This window comes from Chelonia mydas, chromosome 10 (assembly GCF_015237465.2).
Source record: "Chelonia mydas isolate rCheMyd1 chromosome 10, rCheMyd1.pri.v2, whole genome shotgun sequence".
NCBI lineage: Eukaryota > Metazoa > Chordata > Testudines > Cheloniidae > Chelonia > Chelonia mydas.
In genome coordinates, this window is record NC_051250.2 from 63,665,767 (window position 1) to 63,691,050 (window position 25,284).

The 25,284-nt window shown below is 41.4% G+C and overlaps 1 protein-coding gene and 1 long non-coding RNA gene across 11 annotated transcripts in view; one reads left to right on the forward strand and one right to left on the reverse strand.

The window, feature by feature from the left end:
• The window catches only part of FBN1 (fibrillin 1), a 216,199-nt gene that overhangs the window by 80,302 nt on the left and 110,613 nt on the right, over positions 1-25,284 (reverse strand). For 5 of the 6 annotated variants that reach the window (XM_043524453.1, XM_037910538.2, XM_037910540.2 and 2 more), the window contains 10 exons: positions 24,903-25,028; positions 22,454-22,576; positions 16,980-17,102; positions 14,774-14,926; positions 10,223-10,276; positions 8,867-8,992; positions 6,535-6,660; positions 5,318-5,437; positions 4,116-4,253; positions 1,932-1,982 (listed from right to left, as the gene is read on the reverse strand). In XM_043524453.1, the coding sequence (XP_043380388.1) occupies positions 1,932-1,982; positions 4,116-4,253; positions 5,318-5,437; positions 6,535-6,660; positions 8,867-8,992; positions 10,223-10,276; positions 14,774-14,926; positions 16,980-17,102; positions 22,454-22,576; positions 24,903-25,028 (1,140 nt within the window). Of the gene's footprint in view, positions 1-1,931; positions 1,983-4,115; positions 4,254-5,317; positions 5,438-6,534; positions 6,661-8,866; positions 8,993-10,222; positions 10,277-14,773; positions 14,927-16,979; positions 17,103-22,453; positions 22,577-24,902; positions 25,029-25,265 lie in introns of all 6 variants that reach the window. The other variant, XM_037910542.2, reaches the window with a different exon arrangement.
• Positions 24,449-25,284, forward strand: part of LOC119567176 — a 97,269-nt gene continuing 96,433 nt past the window's right edge. For 2 of the 5 annotated variants that reach the window (XR_006284538.1, XR_005227035.2), the window contains exon 1: positions 24,449-24,773. This is a non-coding gene — a long non-coding RNA (uncharacterized LOC119567176). The remainder of the gene's footprint in view (positions 24,774-25,284) is intronic. The other 3 variants (XR_006284539.1, XR_006284540.1, XR_005227036.2) reach the window with 3 other exon arrangements.

Below are 25,284 nucleotides of genomic sequence, written 5' to 3' on the forward strand. Positions count from 1 at the left end.
TGAGAGCTCCTGCACCAGGGGCCAAAATCACCTTAATACATTTGGGAATAATGGCAACGCTAACCTGTCACACACGTTGGGGGAGGACAGAGTGAATTCAACAATCAAAAGACAGACTCATAACACATCATCTCTCTTTTAAAAAAATCTCCTGATTTTTGGGTGAATCACATGATTTTTGGGGTGTGAATTTTTGGGGTTGGCAATACTGGATTCATTAGGCTTATAGGGTGAAATTCAAAGTAGGGAAACAGCCTACGCGAGACTCTTGAGCTGGTGGGAGAGGGCAGTGTGGCCAGAGCTGCCACTAGGGGACCTCTGCATTTCTTGCACACTCCAGAGGGGTGAGTGACAGCTCCACGATGGCTGGGTAGTAAGACCATTGGATCCATGATTATGTGAAACAAATGGAACAGACTTAACTGCACAAGGTGGCAGATCACCTGTGGACACTTTCAGCTTCAGGGTTTGTCTGTGGGTTGGAGGCGTGTTGTTAATTCCATCCCACACACCTCAACTTATTTCCCTGCACAAAACCCATTTTACACAAACTGTGCATGGGGAGAAGCGAGTATCACCTTGGGAAGCCACTACTACCATTTGGCCCCTCCCCCCCCCAAATAAATTTCCTAGACAAGTATTTTTCCTGCATCCTCTGATTTGAACAGTCCTTACGTTGGTGGATGCCAAAGGCTACTTTAACACAGAAGGAACCAGGGTAACTAGTGAGAGAAAGTTTGGGCTATTTTGGCCCACTGGAACGAGAAGGATTAAAGCATATAACAGTTGTAAACTAAAGTGCTGGTAAAAGAAATGCTGAAAGCACGGTGTTCACATCTTGGATTAATAAATTTTCCATCCCAGCAGTGTTGAAAATGTTCTAAGTCTTTCCTCGTGAATAGAGATAGGTGGGGCCACTCCCCCCCCCCACCCTTTTCTTTCACTTACACACTCCAGAAAGTATTGCTGAGGTCAGAGAAGTTCTATACAGTGGGTCTGGGGTATAGAAGTGCCAAGGTATTCAGTCACCACTTGGAAAGCACAGGATACATGTGGGGGTGTTCTACTTATTCGATTTTTTGGTTCTGTTTAGTTTGTTCATTTGTCAAAAAAGTGCTTCTTTCTAGAAGCCACATATGGGAATAATTTGTTTTTAAAATATTTTAACTGCAGTGTCATGTCAGATTGTGTCAGTCATGATGACCTGCTACATTTTGAGACTCTCTGAGCGTGTGCATAGTAGGGAAATATACAGTACAGCTCTTTGGCTGGGGTTCAAATTAATCCACAATAAGGAGGGAAAAGGGCGTTGGGGCTTTACATTTTCACTGCACAATATGTGATGATCTCACACACTGAAAAAAAAAGTTTTAAAAACCAACCTTTTCTTGAATTAATGTTTAACCGTGGCCTGAGACGGATTTCTTATATAACAAGAGAATGACTGAAATCTAAAGTTAGAAATTATTAAAAAAGAGAAATAAATTATTTAAATTTGATTTTAAATCCCTTTTTACAATTCTATTTTATTTGTATATGCTTAAGGAATGTTTTAATGACAAAATACTTTTATTATATCATAATGCTACACTTCTGTAATTGTTATTATGGACACAGGATGCATTTTATTTTGACCCAGTATTTTACTCCCCAATCAGTAACAATATTAGAAAAGACAGAATGCATCTCCATAGACCACTCTAGCTTGTATTTGCAAAGATGTGCATTCTGAGTGAGTAGCATCAGTCTATATCATTGTCGTATATCACACAGTGAGACCATATTACCCCTGGGTGTAAATCTAATGAGGACAATAGAATAACATCAGGGATGAATTTAGCTCTGTTCTTCCATGGCAACTATCATTAAACCTAAACACCAGTATTTCATCATTCAAAACATGATTTATGTTTGAAAGTAACAGTAAATACCTTCACATAATGTTCCCCTTATTCTTGAATATCCTTTTGAACAGATTGGGTCTGTAAATAAACAAACAAACATGAACTTTCAGAGTCCAGAGCTTGCTGCTATGATTTACTTTATTAACAAAAAAGAAGACCCGAAACAGTAACATTTCTTCCTGGAGTGTAATTTCTGAGATAATAAAGACACAGAACAGGATAACTACATTAACAATGGAATGGACCCTTTCCTTACTAACCAAACTAAACTAAAGGTGGAGTTAAATGACTCCAGCTTCATTCACAGCAATTAAATACATTAAAATGTTACCCTGCAGAAGTCACAATACTTTATAGTCCTTGAGCTCTTAGGGCCACATTTACCACTGGGATAAGAGTTTCCAGTGAAGTTTGATAGATGAATTTAGTGCAGAGACTTCAATAGTAGGCAAGTTTCAGCCTTAGGGAGCAAGATCCTCTTTAAATGTCTGGGTTTTCCACTTTTCCCTGCATCAGAGTATTTCCACTGAACACTTAGATCTAATTATCAAGCAAATAGACAAGGATCTCAACCCATTCTTTCCTCAGATGTAGGATTCACTGTGTTATTAAGTAATCCAGGGTTTGTTACAACAGGGGGTAAAACCTCCATTACTAGAGCAAGGTCCATATGTCTGCTAACCGTTTAGTGAGAGCTCTGGAGCCATCCATCTAATGTTGCCTGGCAGGATCCCTATATCACTAATTAAGACAAACTATAGTACAGCAATATGAAGTATCACAGAATGTAGGTGTGATCCAGTCCTTCAAATCTAATTGCACAATATATTAACCTAAAGCTCCAAGTTCAGGACAATATATGACCAACCGCTGACCGTCCAGCATTACACTAGCTCTTTTCCATGCTGGGTGGGAAAAGGGTGAGCAACATTATTTTGCAATGCAGATTTTACCAACCTACGCCTGGCTCCTATGGAAGTGTTGTTGGCCTGACTCTAAATAGACCTGGCTGAAATTTTCAGAAATACTGAGCATTGGTGTCCCTAATTGCTATACCTGCCTGTCATTGTACACCTACTCCTTTATACCATCTCTTAATAGGGCAAGCAAGGCACAGAAGTAGCTTTGTAGGTCCCAGCCAATGCTAGCTGACCTCCTTGCCCTGTTGGCCAAACCCACAACATGTAACATTTGTGCAGAGCTGGCCCTACATATCTAGAGATTAAGACCATGTCTGCTATCACTTTTTAATGTGCCATGGGTACATAAATGGTCACTGGCCTCTGTTTTAGTCATTAGAAGTGTAAATTAGGTGCCAAATAGTTTTGGGAATCCCAACCACTTGTCTTTTTTGTAGGCTTAGACCTGCTATACCAAGCCCATCTGACTGAAATACTAGGGTATTCATGCATTTTTATAAATTAAAATGTAAGGGGAGAGGAGGAAGCAGACCCATTAATATGACTCTTATCACAGTTGTTAAATAGGAATATAGAGGAACTGTCAGAGTAAACCAGAGGTTTGCAAACTACAGCCCTGGGCCCGCATCCAGCCCTTCAGATGTTTTTACCTGGCACTCGAACTCCCGCTGGGGAGCAGGGTCCGGGGCTTGCCCTGCTTTGGCGCTCCAGCCAGGAAACAAGTTCGGGGACTTGCCCCGCTTCGCATGGCTCCTGGAAGCAGCAGTATGTCCACCCTCTGGCTCCTATGGGTAGGGACAGCCAGGGGGCTCCGCACGCTGCCCCTGCCCCAAGTGCCGCCCCTGCAGCTCCCATTGGCTGGGAACCACAGCCAATGGGAGCTGCAGGGATGGCGCATGCAGATGGGGCAGCATGCAGAGCTGCCTGGCCATGCCTCCACATATGAGCCGGGGGCGGGAGGGGGGACAAGCTGATGCTTCTGGGAGCTGCTTGAGGTAAGCGCCGCCCAGAGCCTGCACCCCTGCCCCCCTCCCATGCCCCAACCCCCCGCCCCAGCCCGATCCCCCTCCTGCCCTCTGAACCTCTTGGTCCCAGCCTGGAGCACCCTCCTGTACCCCCAACCCCTCATCCCCACCCCAGAGCCCGCACCCCCAGCCAGAGCCCTCACCCCCTCCCACACTCCAACCCCCAATTTTGCGAGCATTCATGGCCCGCCATACAATTTCCATACCCAGATGTGGCCCTCGGGCCAAAAAGTTTGCCCACCCCTGGAATAAACCAATGATCTTACCTCGTTCACAGGGTGTACATGGGCTACCCCACGCAGCACCTAGCGAAGAACAGCACTGGGACTTTAGAGTTGCCCCATTAATATTTATTTCACATCTTCCATTCACAATAGTCTGCCAACAAGTGCCTTTAATAGTTTCTGTTGGAAAAAAAAACACAAGACGCTGCCATACAGAGTACCTAGCATTACATATATTCACATAAATACACAACACACACACATATATAATGGTTAATATATTTGTCAATATACTTGAATTTCAGCATGCAAAATGTATAACTGACAATATTAGAATGGAATATATTTAAAAGGTTCTTATTGTACACTTCCCTCTACTGAGCCACATCCTGAAACCTGGCTCAGTATTGAACACCTACAGCTCCCACTGACTTTATGTCTATTGACCCCAGTGGCACCATTCAGAATCTGGAGCACTATATTTACTGTGACTCAGATTGTATGTCCATGAAGAACAGTAAGAGGGAGACCGAACTCCACTTACGCTCCTAGTTGATCCTTGGGACTGGGTGCATGAGAGTAAGCTGGGCTAATGTCCTGCCTTCTTGGAGCAGGTGGGCAGGGATTGGCAAAGAATAAGCGAGGACTTAATGGAGGGTGGGTCTCCACCACACTGCTTACTGGCCAGAGAAGATGAGCCAGCACAGGAGTTGGGTTTAGGAGTTTACTGCTGGTATATGTCAACAGTAAATTACTGACTCCCAGGAGCAAGCAGTGGAGGAAATGTGACTCAGGGGAGTATCTCCAAGTCACAATGTCTTCCAGAGTTATTCCTGGGGTGGGACAGCCTGCACAGCATCTCTTGCTCAGGCTCCACCTCAAGTCACAAACTAGCCCTTCCTCAAATTCTAATCTGTGCCCATTTGGTAGCCTCCCTTGTAGAAGCACTCAAATGGGCATGTATAGTTTTGAGGAGCTGGCCCTGTGCATCTGTATAGTATGCACAAAATCTATCACCTCTCTCTCAAATCTGATATAAAAACACATTGTGTTCCCAATAGCTAGAGTCATGTACCCAAGGTAATGGTGAAAACAAATACTTTCTTAACATTTTTTCTGTAACATTTTCCCCTAAACTTATCTATCTAAGTTATTTTTAAATGCTTTCTGGACTTGGTGTAGAATATTTGTATGTCACCGGACATTTTCAACTAATGAACATATAATCTTTGATGAATAAATACCTATGCAGATGGTTCTTGTTGTATCCAAAGTACTTTCAGGGCTACATTCACAAGCAAAAGAGCCAAGTGTATTTTTGCATATTCCATTAACACAGGGATTAGACTCACACTCATTAATATCTAGAAGAGAAACACACTCACATTAGTGCCTTTTGCTGCCAGTAAGACTTCAGAAGGCCTCCTTCAATCTAGCTAAAACAGAAAGAATCTTCCTACTTGATAGGAAAGTCTCTTGATATTTTGGTTTCCAGCTATGGTGCTCTTCCTAGAAGAGTGATGGGATACATGACCAAAAAATGTGCTAACTCGTTACTTTGACAGGAAAGCTCTACTCAGCGGCGGCATCTGGTTTTTTCAGTGAGGTCCAACTGCCCGTTTTTGCAGCTGGACTGACGGAGTTGGTCAAGTGATTTGGCCACACGTTAAGTCTGTGGCTCAAACTGGATTTGAAACTCGGACTCACCTGGCTCAGTTGGACTTTTACAGCCTATTCTAAAACACTTGGGCCTCATCAACACTAGCACTTTCTCCACTATTGTCACAAGCATTTGTGCAGTTCCGCTGGTGGTAGTGGTGGGGGCAGTGCTGACTTAGACCAGACCCAGGTGTTTTTACCATCATGTTGTCTAACCCTCATATGTTGCATTCTTGTCCCCCACCCATCATTTCCCTTGGTCTTTCTAGACTGCACATTCTTCAGGCCAGACACTGTCTCCTCCTTGGTGTTTCAAATACACCCGGCACATTTTCAACATTACCACATGGTAAATAATAAAAACCTTAACTGTCGGCATCACTACCTGCATTGCGTATACTAAATAAATAAATAGGGCAAGAAGCTTTGTTATGTAAATCTGACACGTGTCTGTACAGCAGAAGTTAAAACCTTACCCCTGAAACCCTCTCAGGAATACAACTAGCTTATTTTTTTTCTTTTTTTATATTCAGAGTCAAAGTTATAATATTGATAATCTCCATGCTGTTCTCAGTAGGCTATTAATACATCTCGAGTTTGCACTGGAGATTTTATTAGATTTTAAGCTTTCATGGATTGAATTTACACTGACTAGTTTCTATGCATTAGTAGAATATATAACAATTCTATTCTGCCTTAAATGGAAATCGTATCAACGGCTGGCAAAGAACTCCAGTAATATGGTAAAATGTTTTAAACTGTAATTAATATAGCTAGAATGTAATGGGCTGTTATCAATTACCTTCACATGTTTTTAGATCAGGCTTGTATATAAATCCTTTGGGACAGGTACAGGTGAAGCTTCCAGGGGTATTTCTGCATTGTCCATTGTCACACAGCAGCGTGTTCAATGCACATTCATCAATGTCTGCAATGAAATTTAGAAACATTATGAGAAAAAAACATGCCTTGACAAGAGGCCATGAAATAATTCTGTTTCCAAACAGCCACATTTCATTAGGACTGATCTTCTGGGGGTGGGGGAGGGGTGGAGAGGGGAGAGAGAGATGCCTTGCATTGTTTTGCAAAGCCACTGAAAGAGCAGCTCCTTGGAGATGTTTAATAGCTTACAGGAATGGCCCTTGAAATTATTTAAAATAAAAAAATGCCCAGTACAAATGTAACTATAGTCATACCAGAAAGTAAAAAATTAAGATGATATATCCTTTTATTTTACAATTAATGTACTTTATTTCTTAACTGCTGATGATCTGCCATGAAAGTAAGAGTAACAATAACAGATGTATTAATTTAAACTACCTGGGTATCATTTCATTCTTTCCTGTTTACTTTATTTTATTCTTTTTAAAATTGGGGAAATTTGAAAAACTTGTTTATATTTTTCTGGATCCCTTTCCTTCCTCCCTCCCTTTCCCAGTTCTCTATTATTTTAATGAATAGAGAAGTTTTGCCATTTCCTCTTTAAAAGATTTATCTATTTGGCACAGTCATAATGCTGAAAATCACCCTTTGGTCTTGTCTACATTAGAAATTATCTTGAAAATTTCTCACCCTTCATACTACTGCTGGAGTTGCTCTACTGATTGTAGAAATGGTGAGAGCACTAGTTTAGATTGGCTGCTGGTAGCCACTGGCATTTAAACCCCCATGTTTTCTAGACCTGTTCTGGGCTGGGTTAGATGCTCTGGTGAAAGAGACTAGTCTACACTAGCTGCAGGGGTGGGAAATTTGAATAAAAATGCTAGTGCAGACATGATCTTTGGGAAGCCAAAGCTCAAGAGTCCTTGGGGATCTTTGCATGAGTTTGGTCATTTGAGAGAAGCTGCAAGAAGGTGGCATGGGGCTATAAAGGATAGGTGAACTTCAGTAAGGCCAAGACACAGAGGTGAAAGTAAGCCAGTCCAGCCCCGTCTGGTGTACCGGCAAGAGCCTGTAAGCCATACCAGACTGCCTTCCCCAGGCAGGTGATTTAAAGGGCCTGGGACTCCTGACAGCAGCTGGAGCCCTGGGCCCTTTAAATTGCCGCCGGAGCCCTGCTGCCAGAGCCCCCAGGTAGTGGAGGCGGCTGGGAGCCCCAGGGCTCAGACGGCAATTTAAAGGGCCCGGGGCTCCGCTGCGGTAGCGGCAGCCGGGAGCCCCGGGCCCTTTAAATCACCGCCAACGCCCTTGCTGCCACCACTACCCCGAGGGCTCTGGCAGCGGGGCTCGGGCGGTGATTTAAAGGGCCTGGGGCTCCAGCCGCTGCGGGGAGCCCTGGGCCCTTTAAATCGCCGCTGGAGCCCCACTGCCAGAGTCCTGGGGTAATGGCGGTGGCTCCAGGCAATTTAAAGGGCCCGGGGCTCCACTGTGGTAGCAGCGGCTGGAGCCCCACGCCCTTTAAGTTGCCCCTGAGCCCCCAGCCGCCTCTGAAGCTGGTAGCTCCAGGGGTGATTTAAAGGGCCCGGGGCTCCCAGCTGCCGCTACCACACCCAGAGCCCTGGGCCTTTTAAATCTTAATTTAAAGGGCCTGGGGATTTAAGGGCCCCGCCTCTTCCGGTTGAGGCCCTGCCCCCTGCTCAGGACTCTGGCATACCGAGTCCTTTCAGTTACTTTCACCCCTGCTCAGAGAGCAGTTAGGCAGAACTGGACGTGTCAGAGAGACCTCAAAAAGCGTTGAGAGAAGCTGGGAAGGCAACAGCTGAGAACAGCAGAACGTTACAAGGGGCAGGGAGATTTGGGAAGTAAAGCAGAAAGTCCCAGAAGCTTCAGAGTAGGCCAGGAAAGTAGATGGAGAAGGTCAGGAGAAAGACTTCAGAGAAATGGGAAAAGATTTGTGATGAAGCATGGAAACATACTGGTGCAGTAACTGGGTGGGCTTGAAAGAGTGGCTGGAAAAGTCAGAGTTGGGTAGGACAGAAGACGTGCAATAAGTAGGGGTGGACACTGTGGAAGCTGGAAGTTTGACACAGCATGCCGGAGGACAGGAAGAGCATTGAGGAGCACGGACAGGAAGGTGGACAGATCAGGTGAAGCCTCAGAGAATATCAGTGGAGCGGATGGGAAGGATCAATGGAACACTTGGGCGGAGGGAGTCAAACATCAAGGTTTGATAGGGAAAAAGGGAACTTTCATACCAATGCAGTTTTTCCCGCTTGCATCCACTTCATACCCAGAATTACATATGCATTTATATGTTCCACGCAGATTCTCACAGATTCCATTTGGGCAGATATCAGGATTCAGTGCACATTCGTTAATATCTGCACAAACACAACAAAGTTCATGATTTCCTTTGGACGATCAAATTCACTAAACTAGAAAAAGTCATCTTTTTCAATATCAAGAACATTGAGTTTCCACGTTTTCACGAGGATGCCTTTCTAATTAAGAACTCCCATACAGAAAGTCACTCTCCCAAGAATGAAGACCCCCACCTTCATGGTGATTAACCTCCACCGCTAACCCATTGGTGTTTGAAGTCCTGCAGAGGTAAACAGGAGCTGGAGATTACGTGAAATCACTTAAACTAGTGTTCTCCCATGTGAAAACAGAGTGCTAAGGAATCACTGCATAGCCCACTTCATTACACTTGCAGGGTAGTGCTCTGTGGCCCTTACTCCTGAACACTGCCTGCTTTCTATGCAGCACAGTCCCACTGACTTTAGTCATGAGCACTGTTTGCAGGAGGAAGGCTTTGCAGGAACTGGCTCTAAGATTACAAAGCTTTAAAGGGAACCACAAGAACCTGCTAATCTCTGATCAATCCTGCAGGACCATAATACTGTTAAAACGAAGTCACTGCTTTATGCACAGCTGAGCACACATTGCTCCTGATCCCACTGCAGAATGTGCCATGGGCCAGTTGCTCACTGGAGAGTAAGTTGGGAGGATGAGGGATCATTGGATAAAGAGAGAATCAACAGCACAGAGTATTTTCCTCTTTGATGGTTCCCTTTTTTCCTCTCTTCACAGCTGGTGTTCCCTGCTACAGCTATGGTGCTGAAAATGAGGAGCAATCCATCACAACACAGTTATTTGTGAGGCAATTCACGAACATCTGCCCTGCATTTAAGGTCAAATGGGTGATTTATCAGGCCTCCCAGCACCATCCCAGGGGATGGGCTATGTTAGTTAAAGTATCCAGTAAGCTAAATGCACACTGTGTTTTGTTGTTCTGCGTGGCTGCAGGCTGGGGTTCTCTAGATAATGAAATGTATAATGCTGCAGTAAAAATACATGGCTTACAAATCTGCTGCTCCCAAAGAGCATTCCTATGTAAGCCTGATGAGCGTATGTGCTTGAGCAGCCATTAGAGTGAAATGAGGCGTTCCATGGGTTTAAACCTAGGCTTATTTCTTTGAACATGCTGCAAACCATTCACAGACCCTTCCTCTCACTGTTTCCCTAAAGCAACCCCTTTTACAGTAACTCATCGCATTGACTCTTTTACCCTGGTCTAAATTTCAAGTGATACTGTTCTGTGCTCTTACCTCTTCCTTCTAAATCCAGGCCTGGTCCACTGCTGCACAGAGCCTGGTACTCAGCTGAAAAATATTAAAAATAGATGTTTATTTGGTTTCTTTTTAGCTAATTGTTTGCAAGGTCGCCTACAAACAGATTTATTATCCCATTGCAACAAAGCACCTTGCCATCACTTTAAAAATGTCATTACCATCACCTGGCTCTAAAGCTCATCAACTTTAGGATATTTTAGCAAAAATACACAAAGGGGACATGCAAATTAGCCACATGTGTGTATTTTGTGACAAATCCAGGCCACAATGATATGTGATTATCTGTAAGGTGGAGAAGCAGGAAAGTTTTCAGGCACTCACAGGAACTCATTTTTACAAGGAGTTTCACAAGTTTCTGTGCATGCCTAAATTCTTCTGATGCGCTCACAATGCTCAGACAGCACTGCACAGCCATAACCAGACTAAATACCACCACAAGATACAGGTCATCACCTTCCACCGCATATGTATTTTGCTAACTGCCCAGATAATTACACTGCTGTTAATTTAAGTAACAGCCATCCCTATATACCTAGCGGTCTCTCTCTTTTTTTTCCAATACTGCCACATGCAAAATGTGTTCCACTGCCATCATAACGAGCAATTTAATTTGTGTACCAAAGACCCTATGTTTAACAGATGTTCTAACTCATTCACACTGTCAATAACTTGGATCAAGTGTTTAGTCCCTGGTCCCAAAGGAATTGAAACAAAGATATCCTGGGTTAAACATCTTGCAAAGGGACTCTGCTGAACACCTTGTTCTGGCAAAACTCCCATGTCAAGATTGGGCCTGAAGTAATCTTACACACATACATTTAAAATAGATTGCTTTCACTGCCTTGAGTCACATAACCACTTTCACATAAGATGAAAATAATCTAACACACACTGGAGTCAGCACATGGCTACCTTTAGAACAGGGGCAGGATACATTTTGAATGGAGCTGTAGGGTTAACGTGGGAGGAGTTTCTGAGCAGCAAGAGATAAACTCCTTCCTTTGAGGAAGTTCTTCGGCTCCTGAAACAATAACTTATTTCTGAAAAATTCTCTCCTCCCTCCTGCCTCGAAAGCTGAAGATGTCCTATATTTTACCCTTCACAAGTTGGCATCTTTAACAATAGAAGAGGAGGGCAAAAGATCCCAGAAGAAACAACTTCCACATGTGTAAATGTTCTGTTAAATTTATTCAAATATAAAACAGAAGTCAATGGCATTGGGCCTTACATTTTCAAAACGTTTTAACTGTACTGTGCAGTAAAAAGGGAGCACTGGTATCAACAGGTTTTAGAGTAACAGCCGTGTTAGTCTGTATTCGCAAAAAGAAAAGGAGTACTTGTGGCACCTTAGAGACTAACCAATTTATTTGAGCATAAGCTTTTCGTGATACTTTCCACAGTATGCATCCGATGAAGTGAGCTGTAGCTCACGAAAGCTTATGCTCAAATAAACTGGTTAGTCTCTAAGGTGCCACAAGTACTCCTTTTCTTTCTGGTATCAACAGACACTGACGGAAAAGCTCTTTCCTACTCTGATAACATTCTGGTGTTTTGTTGCTATTCTAACTAACGTGGCTTATTGTCAACTGGTGAACAGCAAGGTTTCTTTGAAGATCACATGTCAACTAAACTAGGCTAATTTGTTCCAACTGGTTACATCTCCCTGTCCCTTTTTGTAAGATTGCCAATTAAAACTAAGATCAAAAAAATCCTGAACTATCTTCGCCTACAAAGTAGATACCAGATTATCTTGAGATCCTTCTGTGCTATGCATTTTACGGCATATTTCGCTTGAATACAATAACTATCTTCTATCTGTTACCCAAGAGCCATAAACCTGGAAATCCTGGACGCCCCATCATCTCAGGCATTGGCACCCTGACAGCAGAATTGTCTGGGTATGTAGACTCTCTCCTCAGGCCCTACACTACCAGCACTCCCAGCTATCTTCGAGACACCACTGACTTCCTGAGGAAACTACAATCCATCAGTGATCTTCCTGAAAACACCATCCTGGCCACTATGGATGTAGAAGCTCTCTACACCAACATTCCACACAAAGATGGACTACAAGCCATCAGGAACAGTATCCCCAATAATGTTACGGCAAACCTGGTGGCTGAACTTTGTGACTTTGTCCTCACCCATAACTATTTCACATTTGGGGACAATGTATACCTTCAAATCAGCGGCACTGCTATGGGTACCCGCATGGCCCCACAGTATGCCAACATTTTTATGGCTGACTTAGAACAACACTTCCTCAGCTCTCGTCCCCTAATGCCCCTACTCTACTTGTGCTATATTGATGACATCTTCATCATCTGGACCCATGGAAAAGAAGCCCTTGAGGAACTCCACCATGATTTCAACAATTTCTATCTCACCATCAACCTCAGCCCTCTAAACCTACAGTCCACACAAGAGATCCACTTCCTGGACACCACAGTGCTAATAAGCAATGGTCACATAAACACCACCCTATATTGGAAACCTACTGACCGCTATGCCTACCTACATGCCTCCAGCTTTCATCCAGACAACACCACACGATCCATTGTCTACAGCCAAGCTCTACGATACAACCACATTTGCTCCAATCCCTCAGACAGAGACAAACACCTACAAGATCTCTATCAAGTGTTCTTACAACTACAATACCCACCGGCTGAAGTGAAGAAACAGATTGATAGAGCCAGAAGAGTACCCAGAAGTCACCTACTACAGGACAGGCCCAACAAAGAAAATAACAGAACGCCACTAGCCATGACCTTCAGCCCCCAACTAAAACCTCTCCAACGTATCATCAAGGATCTACAACCTATCCTGAAGGACAACCCATCACTCTCACGGATCTTGGGAAACAGGCCAGTCCTTGCTTATAGACAGCCCCCCAACCTGAAGCAAATACTCACCAGCAACCACACACCACACAACAGAACCACTAACCCAGGAACCTATCCTTGCAACAAAGCCTGTTGCCAACTGTGTCCATATATCTATTCAGGGGACACCATCATAGGGCCTAATCACATCAGCCACACTATCAGAGGCTCGTTCACCTGCACCTCTACCAATGTGATATATGCTATCATGTGCCAGCAATGACCCTCTGCCACGTACATTGGCCAAACTGGACAGTCTCTACGTAAAAGAATAAATGGACACAAATCAGACATCAAGAATTATAACATTCAAAAACCAGTTGGAGAACACTTCATCCTCCCTGAACACTCGATTACAGACCTAAAGTGGCAATTCTTCAACAAAAAAACTTCAAAACCAGACTCCAACAAGAGACTGCAGAATTGGAATTAATTTGCAAACTGGATACAATTAACTTAGGCTTGAATAAAGACTGGGAGTGGATGGGTCATTACACAAAGTAAAACTATTTCCCCATGTTTATTCCCCCCCCCCCGCTGTTCCTCAGACGTTTTTGTCAACTGCTGGAAATGGCCCACCTTGATTATCACTACAAAAGTCCCCCCCATCCTCCCCCGCTCTCCTGCTGGTAACAGCTCACCTTACCTGATCACTCTCGTTACAGTGTGTCTGGTAACACCCATTGTTTCATGTTCTCTGTGTATATTAATCTCCCCACTGTATTTTCCACTGAATGCATCCGATGAAGTGAGCTGTAGCTCACGAAAGCTTATGCTCAAATAAATTTGTTAGTCTCTAAGGTGCCACAAGTCCTCCTTTTCTTTTTGCGGATACAGACTAACATGGCTGCTACTCTGAAACCATTTGTAGACAGTGAAGAGAACCAATAGATTAACTATGGCCCTGATTCTGCAACTGGCTCAGCACAGGGATCCCCGTTGTCTTATTTACTGGCTTCTGTCCCGGGACCGTGTCAGCACACTGTTCCTGTAAAAAGTGCTTTTCTAGCAGCAGCACCTTCACAGCGAAAATTACTAGGATTGCAAGCTTGCCAGAGTGTAGTTATGGTCCAAAGAAGTGAACGGTATTGTCTTGGGGAGTTTCGGGTTAGAGGCTCAAGTATCCTTCACTGGGCTCCCCTTTTTGCATCCACAATTGGAAGACATGATTTTGACTGATCCCAGTTATTTGTGGACACAACTTAGGTCATTTAGTTATCCAGAACAGAAGGTACAATTAACTATTCAGACACCCTCAGTTACCTAAAATGTGCCCACAAATAATTTTGAGGTCAAAACTGTGTCCACAGTTATTCATGCTGACAACAATGGAGGCCATTGCTTGAAAATCTGGCATAATGCTTGCAGTGATCATGGGCCAGATTCTTGGTGTTCATTTATGCCTCTTAAAAAAATATTCACCCCTGTACTCTTCATACATGCACAGTAGCAGATGTTCCAAGACACAGCAATGTGTGTGTCATGTACTTGAGGTTACACTTCTCCAGATTTAGGATTTATGAATGACAGGATCAATGCATGTGACTTTCTATTTTAATACTGTCAGAATTGAGACCTTTGTAAAAATTAATTATCAATGAAAAGTTTAGGTCAAATTTCGTACTTCTTAAACATACAGTACCTGAATTTTGAGCAGGACATGGCTGACAAGGTTCTCCAAAGGCATAGTCAGTGCTGGCACAACAACATTCCGATTTAGTAACAGCGCCAAATAATGGTTTAACACATTGACCTCTCTTGTATCCACCATAGCATGTGCTTCGCATGTGCGTATCTAAATGAGAAACGTAATCCATCAGGGATCTAGCAGAGTCACAAGAATAATGCCATAAATCAAAATATATTCAGTCACACCTTTAAAACCAGATTTTAAACACTGTGAAATAGCTGAAATATATAATTTTTGCTCATCATTTTCTCAGTAGATCTCACTCCGATATAACCTCTCTCATCACTTAGTGCTCAGCTCAATGCAAAGAATTCTGCCTCTTTGCACTGTAAGCCTGACAGGGGCTGAAAATGCTGAGGAAAATCAATTCTCCATAGCTACTGCATGCTAAAGTAAGCTTACTAAGTTGAGCCCTTATAGAGATAGCCTGTCAAAAAATCAGCTTTTGAAAACTGAACAATTCAGCCAGGCTATTAAACAAGAGATAATTTTACATTACTCTGGGACCTTTCATCTTAAAATATTTATTAATGAAATCTTGCAACTTCCATGTGAAGAATGTATGTATGTAGGTATATCTGTATTATTATTATCGTTATTTAATGGCATGGTAATTGCAATTTTTAACGGGCAACCACTGTAGTAATATATATTTGAATATAGGATGGCTTCAAGACCGAAAGGTAGTCTTGGGAGTCAGTCATGTGACAGGGGCATTAACTTTTCATAACATTGACCCATGTCACATGACTGGATTCCAGAAATGCGGATTAGCACAAACCAACACTCTGAGCTGTCACACCATTTTTGAAGGAAAAAAAACTATATAAACAATGTTATTTTGGAATATTCCACTTTATTCTCAGATTTAAAGGGTGATTTCATTTTACATCAAATTGTTTTCCTTCTGTTTCTATCTAAATGTATTATTTGTTCCTGACTCATACAGGCCCAAACATACATGCTGGAACTAGGGGTGCTCCTGCACCCCCTGGCGTGAAGAGGTTTCCTTTATATACAGGGTATACAGTTTGGTTCAATGGCTCTCAGCACTCCCACTATCCTGGCTCTGTTCCAGCACCCATGGGCCCAAATTCATCACTTGTGAAACTCCAGGGATTAAGCCCAGTGAGTTTGTATTTTGTGCAATATAAGGGTCAGGACAGAAATGCTGAGCTAAGCAACTCCATTCTGCCGCCTGACTTCTAAATGGCCCACAAGCTATCTCCAAAACAAAGTGAGAATCTGCAGCCACACTGCAGCCACTTCACTGTTTTTCCTTAGAGAGACAGAATATGCACAAAAGCAAAAACACGGATGCTTTTGTTTTAAATTGATAACTCGTAGGTCAAAAAAAAGGGCTAGACATTTGGAAGTTCACATAATTTGTAACAGTAAACAGAAGAAGAGGGGGTAAGCAGATGGGACATAGGACCTCTGGCCCTGATCCTTGAAACACTAACAAACAAGAAGTTAACCAGGCTACTCCTGTGCATAAAGTTACACATTTCTGTGTTTGCAGGATTGGGGCCTATACAAGGTACGTGATTTTTTTTTTCAATCTACGAGACTACAAATTATTTTAAAATGGGTGGTAATTTTTCTTGGTTATGCAAAGAGATAGATCTCTAGACACTGGAAAAGTTCTCATGTCCCACCTTAAAAAAAAACTGATATGTTGACATAGAAGAAATTTACGTGATAGGAAAATTTTATCTATAATGTTAATGACAAAACTAAAAAATATTGTGATATTGGGAGAATTTCTCTCTTGTGTAAAGCAGTGATGTGCTAATGGGAGGTACTTCTTCTTACGAACGGTTTTATGCACCTGTTTTAAAATACAGTGGCCAGATTTTCAGCTGATGTAAATTGATATTGTGCCATTGACTTTAATAGAGTTATGCTGATTTACATCAGCTAAGAACCTTGCCCGAGAAATTTTTTGAAAAGAAAAGAAAGGAAAAAGAAAATAGAGAAAAGTGAACAATTATAGTGAGCCTCACAAATAAAGACATTCATTAGTTTGGGAGCACCTACCAATCCAGTGTCATGTGGTATGTGCTATGAGCTAAACCATGGTGTGTCCATCATTGCAATTTTAATGCTTTTGCTCAGTTAGTTAATTGTGACTTGTCTCACAATGAGTTTGTCTTACCAACGCACACACGTCCATCTAGTCCAACTACAAGACCTGGGAAGCAGTCACATCTGAAAGAGCCATCAGTGTTCACACAGCGCCCGTTCATGCATATTCCAGCTGTCTCACACTCATCGATGTCTGTTAAAGAACAGAATAAGCTTTATTAGAAATTAAATTAAACAATCTTCAATGCCTGACTGAAACTTGCATTTGTAAGGCTTATTTTCAATGTATTCAATAAAAACAAACAAAAATCACTTCACCAAATGAAATATGAGTGCAATTTTTTTTTATTAAAAATAAAAAACCCTCCAACATTAGTTCATTCTATGAAGCACAAAGAGCAAAATTCAGGGCAAAAAATATCCTGCTTTCCGTGGATTTTCCTCCAGTTAAGAGAGCTACATTTTCCTAATATGTTCCCAAGAGATGCATAATCCAAAATAAGGGTCACTCAGGCAAAAACAGAATTGGAGGAAGGAGGAAACCATGACTGTTAAGACAAAGGACTTGTGTAGTGTTTAACAGGGCATTCCCTTTCTGTGTTACCATTTAGTTTGTGCTGTAAGAAATCAGGCCAGATAGCAAATTAAAGCTTTGACCCCTATGACTAGTCTTCACGGGGCCCCCAAAGAATTTTCTTCTTCCTGCTGTGTGTTCAGTTTTTGGGAGCACTTCTGAATGCTAAGCGTCCAAGCCCAGCCCACACATCATGTCCCCGTGGTGATCTGCATGACAATTGGGTTTTTATATCAGATGCTTGTTACAGCCCTTCACATAAATTTTTTAATGGGAAAATTACACACCAGCCTCGTAAGGAATTTTTTAATGAACTGAACCCTGAACAACTGTTAAATAAAAGCTATCATCTTTGTCCAACAATAGCTACATGGAACAATAAGTCCTGTTGCACTGAAACACAAGGTTAAAACTATTTAACATTTGAGTTGGGAGGTCAAATTAGTCAAACATTTTAATAGACTGCATACCCTGCCAGCAGAGATAGCATTTTCTTGACACAGGGAATAAGCTATTTTTCTACAATTAGGAATTACAGAGGGAATGTTTTAAAATATTGTTTGGAAGCATGTATAACACTTACAAAATAATCACTTTAGAACAACTCTCAAACAACAGATGACAATTTCCTTTTTTTCTGACCTTAAAAGTGAAAATTGAGAGTGAAACACCTCTATGTTTTTCTTGGGTTGTGTTGTTTGACACAAAACATAGCTTGTATGATCCAAGATTCCTTGTTCAAAATATATTTTTAATAGAAGTTATATTTGATTACATGGGCTAAATTAATTTCAGTTAGCCTGCAAGCTTTTGTTCTGTTTCAAACAGACAGATAAATCATGAATTCCTTCCCTACTTTACACTCAGTCCTTACTCAGACAACACTCTCGTAGAGTTTTGTTGGAGTAAAAGCTGAGACAGAACTTCAGGATTTGGGCCACAGTGTGTATCAGTGGAGACTGTTCTTGACTAGATGACAAGCAAATCCTTTTAGCAGGTATACACGTTCTATAAAACGTCATCTTAAACTTTTTCTAAAGTTTATTTTTAGGGGTTATTTAAAAGAAAGAACTGAACAAGCATAAATGTGTATATTTTTCCTTTCTCGTTTTAGTGGGTTTTTAAAAATGTTTTGTAACTTCATAAAAATAAAGACTGGAATATAAAACACATTTCTTTCCGTACAACTCAATGCACTTTACAAAGATAGGTAAGCATGATCACCACCTTCTTAAAGATCAGGAAACTGAGGCACAGAGAGGTAAAGTGATCTGCCCCAAAAAATCACACACATCAAGCGAAGTGCTAGCTTCACTGAAATCAATGGCAAGAGTCCTATGGACTTCAACGTGGCCAGGATTCCATTAAGCCTATTACAGAACCAGGAATAAAACCCAAATTCTGGCTCTGACTGGACTATGTAGCCTCCTTCCATGAAAGGATGACATTTTGACAACCCCAACAACTGTAAGTTGTCCCCCACTGACTTAGCCAGCATGTCTCAACCTTGTTCTGAAGAAACTTATCTACAGGATTCACTCTCCATGTCTAATCCGTCTTTGTCCTTTCCACTTAGATTGCCAATTAGTGGCAACTGTGAAGGACCTTTCAGATGTGCAAGCAAGTTCCCTAAATTCTGAACTGAAAACAACTTATTTCACAGGCCACTAAACATTCACTTTCAGTCCTGCTGACCAGGGCAGGATTTGTGATCTGAAGGTGAAACCATTTATTAAATGTATAAAACAGCAACAATGCGCCCAACATGTAAAATATCATAAAAGGAACTGTCATGGTAAATAAGTTTAATGTCCTCTGTATTACAGGGAATACTCACAACTATGGTGTAATATTCCTTTTGGGTACATTATTTCATTAAAGCTTGAGTGAAATTTTTCAGACAGCCAGATACATGCCCCCTACACATACTTAAATGCCAGTTTTATGGAACTAAGGGTCAATTTCGACATCCTAACAAGGGGTTAGGAAAGTGTTTTTACGGCACCCGTGTTTCAAAACTCAGCTTACGGTGCATCAAATGAGATCCTTATAAGAGTGGGATGGTGTATATTGTAGATCTTATATTCCTTTTGATCCCCCAACAAGTTTGGCAAAATACTTTCACACCAAAACTGTAGCCAGTTTCCTGCATAGCTGTCAGTTTCTGTGCACACATACCCAACTTGCATGTGTAATGATAGTAATTGCATGTGCAAATTAGAGGCCAGATTCTCAGTTAGTGTAAACTGAGGTATCACCGTTGACTTCAACAAAGGTTTACCAGAAGAGAATCTGGCTCTAGGATTGCAATTGCATGTGTTTGTGTAGGTGCATGCAGTGCAAAAATCTGGCACGCAACGCTTACTTACTGAAAATACTACTTTTTAGCCAGAAAGAAACCATTTACTCTGTAATGGTGTATACAGAGAGGAGTTAATGAGGATGAGCAATAAAATCAACAGGAAAAATCATTAAACAGATTTTTTAAAACACATGTAGCTGTTAATGTGATGACAGAAGTTGAATAGGGAATTATGTTAATTTTAGCCACAATGTATTTCTGGGAGCTAATAAATGTTATTTCAGGAAGGTCTGTGGTTGGAGGTGGGGAGGAGGGATAGTTGAGGTGAATATAAAGTTGAAAGCAAAGTGAAAATGGATTTTGACCAAATAACAATCTCACCTTTCCTGGCTATTTATGTGCTCATTCTTAGAGCTCAAGGTTTACTATGAGTGTTGAAAAGTAATGGGGGAAACCCTCTATTTTATTGCAAAATCTGTTCCAGCTTTCAGCAGGAATCATTTGAGTTGCCTGCAATTTTGGATAATTTTCAAACCTTTTCCCTTTGATGCACAGAAGTAACATTTCTCTGGGCCAGGAATACCTTTTTGTCTGGATCCTCACTACTGTTTGGCCCTCAGGCACACAACTGAGGTTGGGGAAGCGGCGAATCACAGGTTTGTTTTTTTAAGACCATGAGTCAATTTATCTACTGAACTTTTGATCTAGGTCATTTCCTTGCAGAAATTCACTTAAAAAAATCATTAAGATGATTATGCCAAAAGTGAAAGTCAATGAGGGCTTTTGGAATAAGTCCCTGTGGGGGGCTCAGGTTGCTGGTGGCACCACATGTCAAACTTCATGCCAGTGACACTGGTGTTCTGCAGCAGATGGCTTCCAGGGGCCTTATGCCACGGCAACCTTCCACCCACCTATGAGCCCACATTCCATTGCCATTCTGCACCCTCACCAGCTGAGACATTGGCAGTGATTCTCTTCATGCTAGGATGACGGCAGATGCAGATACAGTGTTACTGGCCACATCTGCTTTAAGAGATGAAGGAACAGTATTGCTGGTGGCTGCCAACATTATTAGTGATGGCAGCTGTGTGTCCACAACAAATAGAGAGCAGTCACGAGACAGTGGTGCTGAGGCAAGGACAACTATCATGGGGCTTTAAGTCTGAGTTAGTGTCTTGCCCATGTTTGTATTTCCTCTTGCTGCCCATTCAGACACTGACATACAGAAAAAGACAAGTTCTTAGTCCTCTACTTCTCATTTGCATCCTTATCACCCTTCCCTCTCCCGCCCTAACACACAAAGAGGCCGAGTGCCCATTCTCAAAAACCAAAACAAAACTGAACCAAAATGCATTCCTGTGTGTCTGTGCAAGTTACAGCTGGCTCAGCCAGTGACTAAGCTCCAAGGCTGAGGAGACACTTGGGCAGAGGCAGCGGAGTGTGTGTGTGTGTGGGGGGGAGTTACATGTTTGTTTGAGAAATTAGTGGAGAGTTGTTTCTTCTATGACCATCTTGAACAAACAGCCCTATAGGCTCTATGAGAATAAGCTGCTCTCTGGCACAAAACATGCAACTCTCATCCAGTTTCCTGAATTCTGGATAGATCTGCCTTGCAGCTTCAGTAGGAGAGGTGTCAAATTATTATTGTATTCGCTTTTCAGAGCTCTATGAGATCTGTTGAACCTGATCTGGTTCCAAGTTCTCAGACAAGGTGTGGTTCCAATCCAGCCCTTAAGACATGGATTCACATTCATTCGTCTTTTGTATTAACGATACTTTAAAAAACAGAGTATTAACTGAAATCAAAACCATGATTTTTATTACTGCTCTTCAGGGGAAAAAAAAAAGAAGCAAACCTCAAGTGTGCTTCAATGAGCTGAGTTTTTTTTAAAATTACCCTAGGGTATTGTTGACTTGATCCCCAGAGCTAAAAGATTTATAATTTTTAAAAAGAAAAAGTAAGGAACTTGGCTGAGCGTTTGTTTATTCCTTGCTTCAACTTCTGCTTTGTGCCTATAAAAATTGTTGAAATATGAGATTTATACACAGAAAACTTCCAGTTCTTTAAGGGACAGGACGGAAACTATGATGACATAGCCAGCAAAGAGAATGCTACATTGTCATCCAGTGAGGGTGAGATGAATTATCATAGCAAAGGGGAAAGACTAAACTACTGTGGTACTCTCATCTAGGTCCCCACCAAGGAGGGTGCTGTACAGGGTGGGAAGCACAGAGACAGGAGTGTGAGAAAGATCCAAGGAGGGCAGAGAGTCAGGATGTCTGGGTGGCCAAGGAGAGAGGAGCAGGAGAAGACAAGAAAAGGGAAAGCATGTGGGAACCAAGCTACAGAAGATGTTACAGGTAAAGACCAGGAGTGTCATTGGGTCAAATCCTTCAGTCTTCGCTCAAGCAACATTTCCCACTGATTATTTGGGAGCGTTGCTAACACTGTGGATAGGAGAAATTGCCTTGGTCCATGACAGATCTTTGCAGCTGATTAAAGAATTTATTTGATGCAAAACTTGCTGAATCCTTCTTGGTCTCAAGGGTCAGTGTGGGGTGGAAGAGTAGGAAGAAATTCAGTGATTCTTTAAGCTGTCACAGAGATATGAATCACAGGCCCTTTGAAAACACTAATGTATTGTAATCACTATTGTCAAATACTCACCATTGCAATAACGTCCATCAGATGCTAACTGGAAACCAGGTTTACAAATGCACTTAAAGCTGCCGTCTTCATTGATACACATCCCATTAAGGCACATGTTCCTTATGCTACATTCATCCATATCTGAAATTGCACACAATGGATACAAATGTTCACACTGATGAAACAATAAGAGAGATTCTGTTAACTCCCTCCTCAAGATAATGAACCAAACCAAACTTATGTGGCTGTGTGAATTTATGATAAATATCAACAGGTGATGGAATCAAAATCCAGTGTGGAGGATGCCCCAGAGAAATTACTCATATTTGTAGCAATGAATCATTTGTCGATGAAGGAATAGGTTTGAAATCACTGAAAAGCACAAAAAAGACATTCAGCCTCTTGAAATCCTTAAAACTGCCACCTGGGAAAACCCTTGTGGCTTTTTTAATTGAGACCTAAACCTCCCTTGGTGAAGAGGAAGTATGGTTTTCAGATATGTGAGAGCTTGACTATAGGCAACCTCCAGGCTGAAAGGTAATCACAATTTTTTTTTATCATTAAAATAAGAACACCTACAGATGGATGGAGGAGAAGATTGTGTTAGGAGTGAAAATTTCTCTAACCCCCATTAGTCCCAAATTTGTGTTATGTAGACTCCCTAGGATGTTGCTCAAATCTGCACAGGAAAATACAATGGGGCTCTCTTCAGATGCTAACATTCTGATCATTAGCTTCCATTTAAAATAAAAGTATCACTTCACTTTCTTTCGGTGACAAGTTACCTATTAAAATACTTGCTGACTAACCACTGAACTGTACAAGCATGGGGTATCCTCTGTGACCTCGCTGTATAGCATAAAAGATACTTTGCTATTGTCTGAGAAATGTCTAGGTTGTAATATGAAGAAAAAACATTTTCAATATTTCAAAACAAGTAATCTATTGGTTAATGCTGACACACAAGTTATAAATATAATAGACAAATTCTCCGCAACTCTTACATATATAGTAAAGTATTAATTGGGATATTAAAAGAGAGCTAAAGGGGGTCAATTCGTTGCTGTCCTGCACCTTCTGCAATCATTCACATCAATGCTCTCTCTCATTTTGGTAACATTTTATACTTTGCTTTGCATTTATTCTGCACTGGTATAAATAAGCATGCAAGACAGCAATGAATTGGTCCCATTAAATCTACCAAAGATCAGGACTGGTCATCAGTTTAATCTAAAAGGCTACACTTATAATCTTACATGTGCAGCACAATTGCCATGGTCTTTAATGAGAACTGGATGTGAGAGCAAACTTTGATCTATTACAGTGCAGCCGATGCAATGAGTTTAGAAGTTGATGCAATACACAGTGCTCAGATACATTCTGGCAACATGCTTAATGGAATGACAAATGTTTTATCAGATTGTCATAATTACTGCTCTGGTTCTTATTAGCACATGGAGTTTAGTGGGAAAGGAAGAAGTCAGGCCTTGGGTAACAATGGATTTTCATTTGTATTTAGATGACGTAGTTACATATTTGATATTTAAAGAGAAGTCCATAGTGTTAAATTAAACCTAAAGGGAGCAGGACAAATAGATCCCTAAAATATCTGTCTCTACCAAGGATTAACAAAAGCACTACTAACATAAAATCCCTGGATCATAATGACATTACAATATATTCAGAATCATGCTATTTTCCTTAATTTTGCAGCTGTCTTGGATAGAAATTATACTCCTAGACATAGCGTGGTTTCTTTTTACTTACAGGCTAAGTCTGACCAAAATTATTTATGATTTTTAAAAAAAATTGTGTATCTATCCCAACCAGGAATTTTGGCACTAAGTCTTTGAGCTGAATCACTGAGATAATATTCTGCCAAAAACATTTCTAAGAACAGTGCTTGAAATTCTTTTAACATACGAATAGATCATTGGGAACTTTCCCAAGGACCTTGGGAAGCATGATAAAGAACATTCTTCATTTTTTTCACTATAGGTCTATGAGGTAGGAACACATCAGTTAAGTTCACATTTTCAAATTTTGAAACACCTAGTTTTTTGCAGGTTGGACCAAACTAAATCCACATGAAGCACATTGCTAGTCACCCAATAAAGTTCCATTAAAGCGTGCTGTTAATCTCACAGTAAGATCATGAAGTGTGTGACTTATGCTCCACTCTAAAACATACCACTCCCATCAAAGGAACTCTACATTTTGTGATAGTGGTATGAACTATTTCTTTTGCTGGACAGACATCCTGTTGCCAATTGCCAAGCCACGGCTCCAGAACTGGCTGCAAAGGATGGTTTACTTGCCCTCCCAGACACAGGAAAAGGTATTTAGAAATTTGATTCCCAGCTCCTTCTCTCCCTCCACCCCAAAGACTTTTTATTATTTTTTAAAGTGAGTAATCTCTTGGAATTGTAATTACCGATGGGAAATAACTTCAGAAAAAAACTCTTACCTTCACAGTTTTTTCCATCGACTGCCACATGAAAGCCAGCATTGCAAACACAGTGAAAACTGCCATCTGTGTTTATGCACCGTCCATTATTACAGATCCGGCCATTCTGTAAACATTCATCAATATCTGAAAGACAAGCCAAAAATCAAAAATATAAGTGTGATTTCTTTTCCAGTTTTTTGATTCCATGTAAAAATTACCTTTGCCTGGAAAAGTTTGATTTGCATAACTGAACATTAAGAAGGTGGAAAGAGTATCAAATGATCAGTTTGAAAGAAATTTCAATTTGCAGTAGGAACTGAACCTTAGTTCAGAAAACACTAGACTGTAACTTGCTAAAATAGGGTTCAGGCTCCTTCTTACTGTTTCTTTGTGGGTTTCT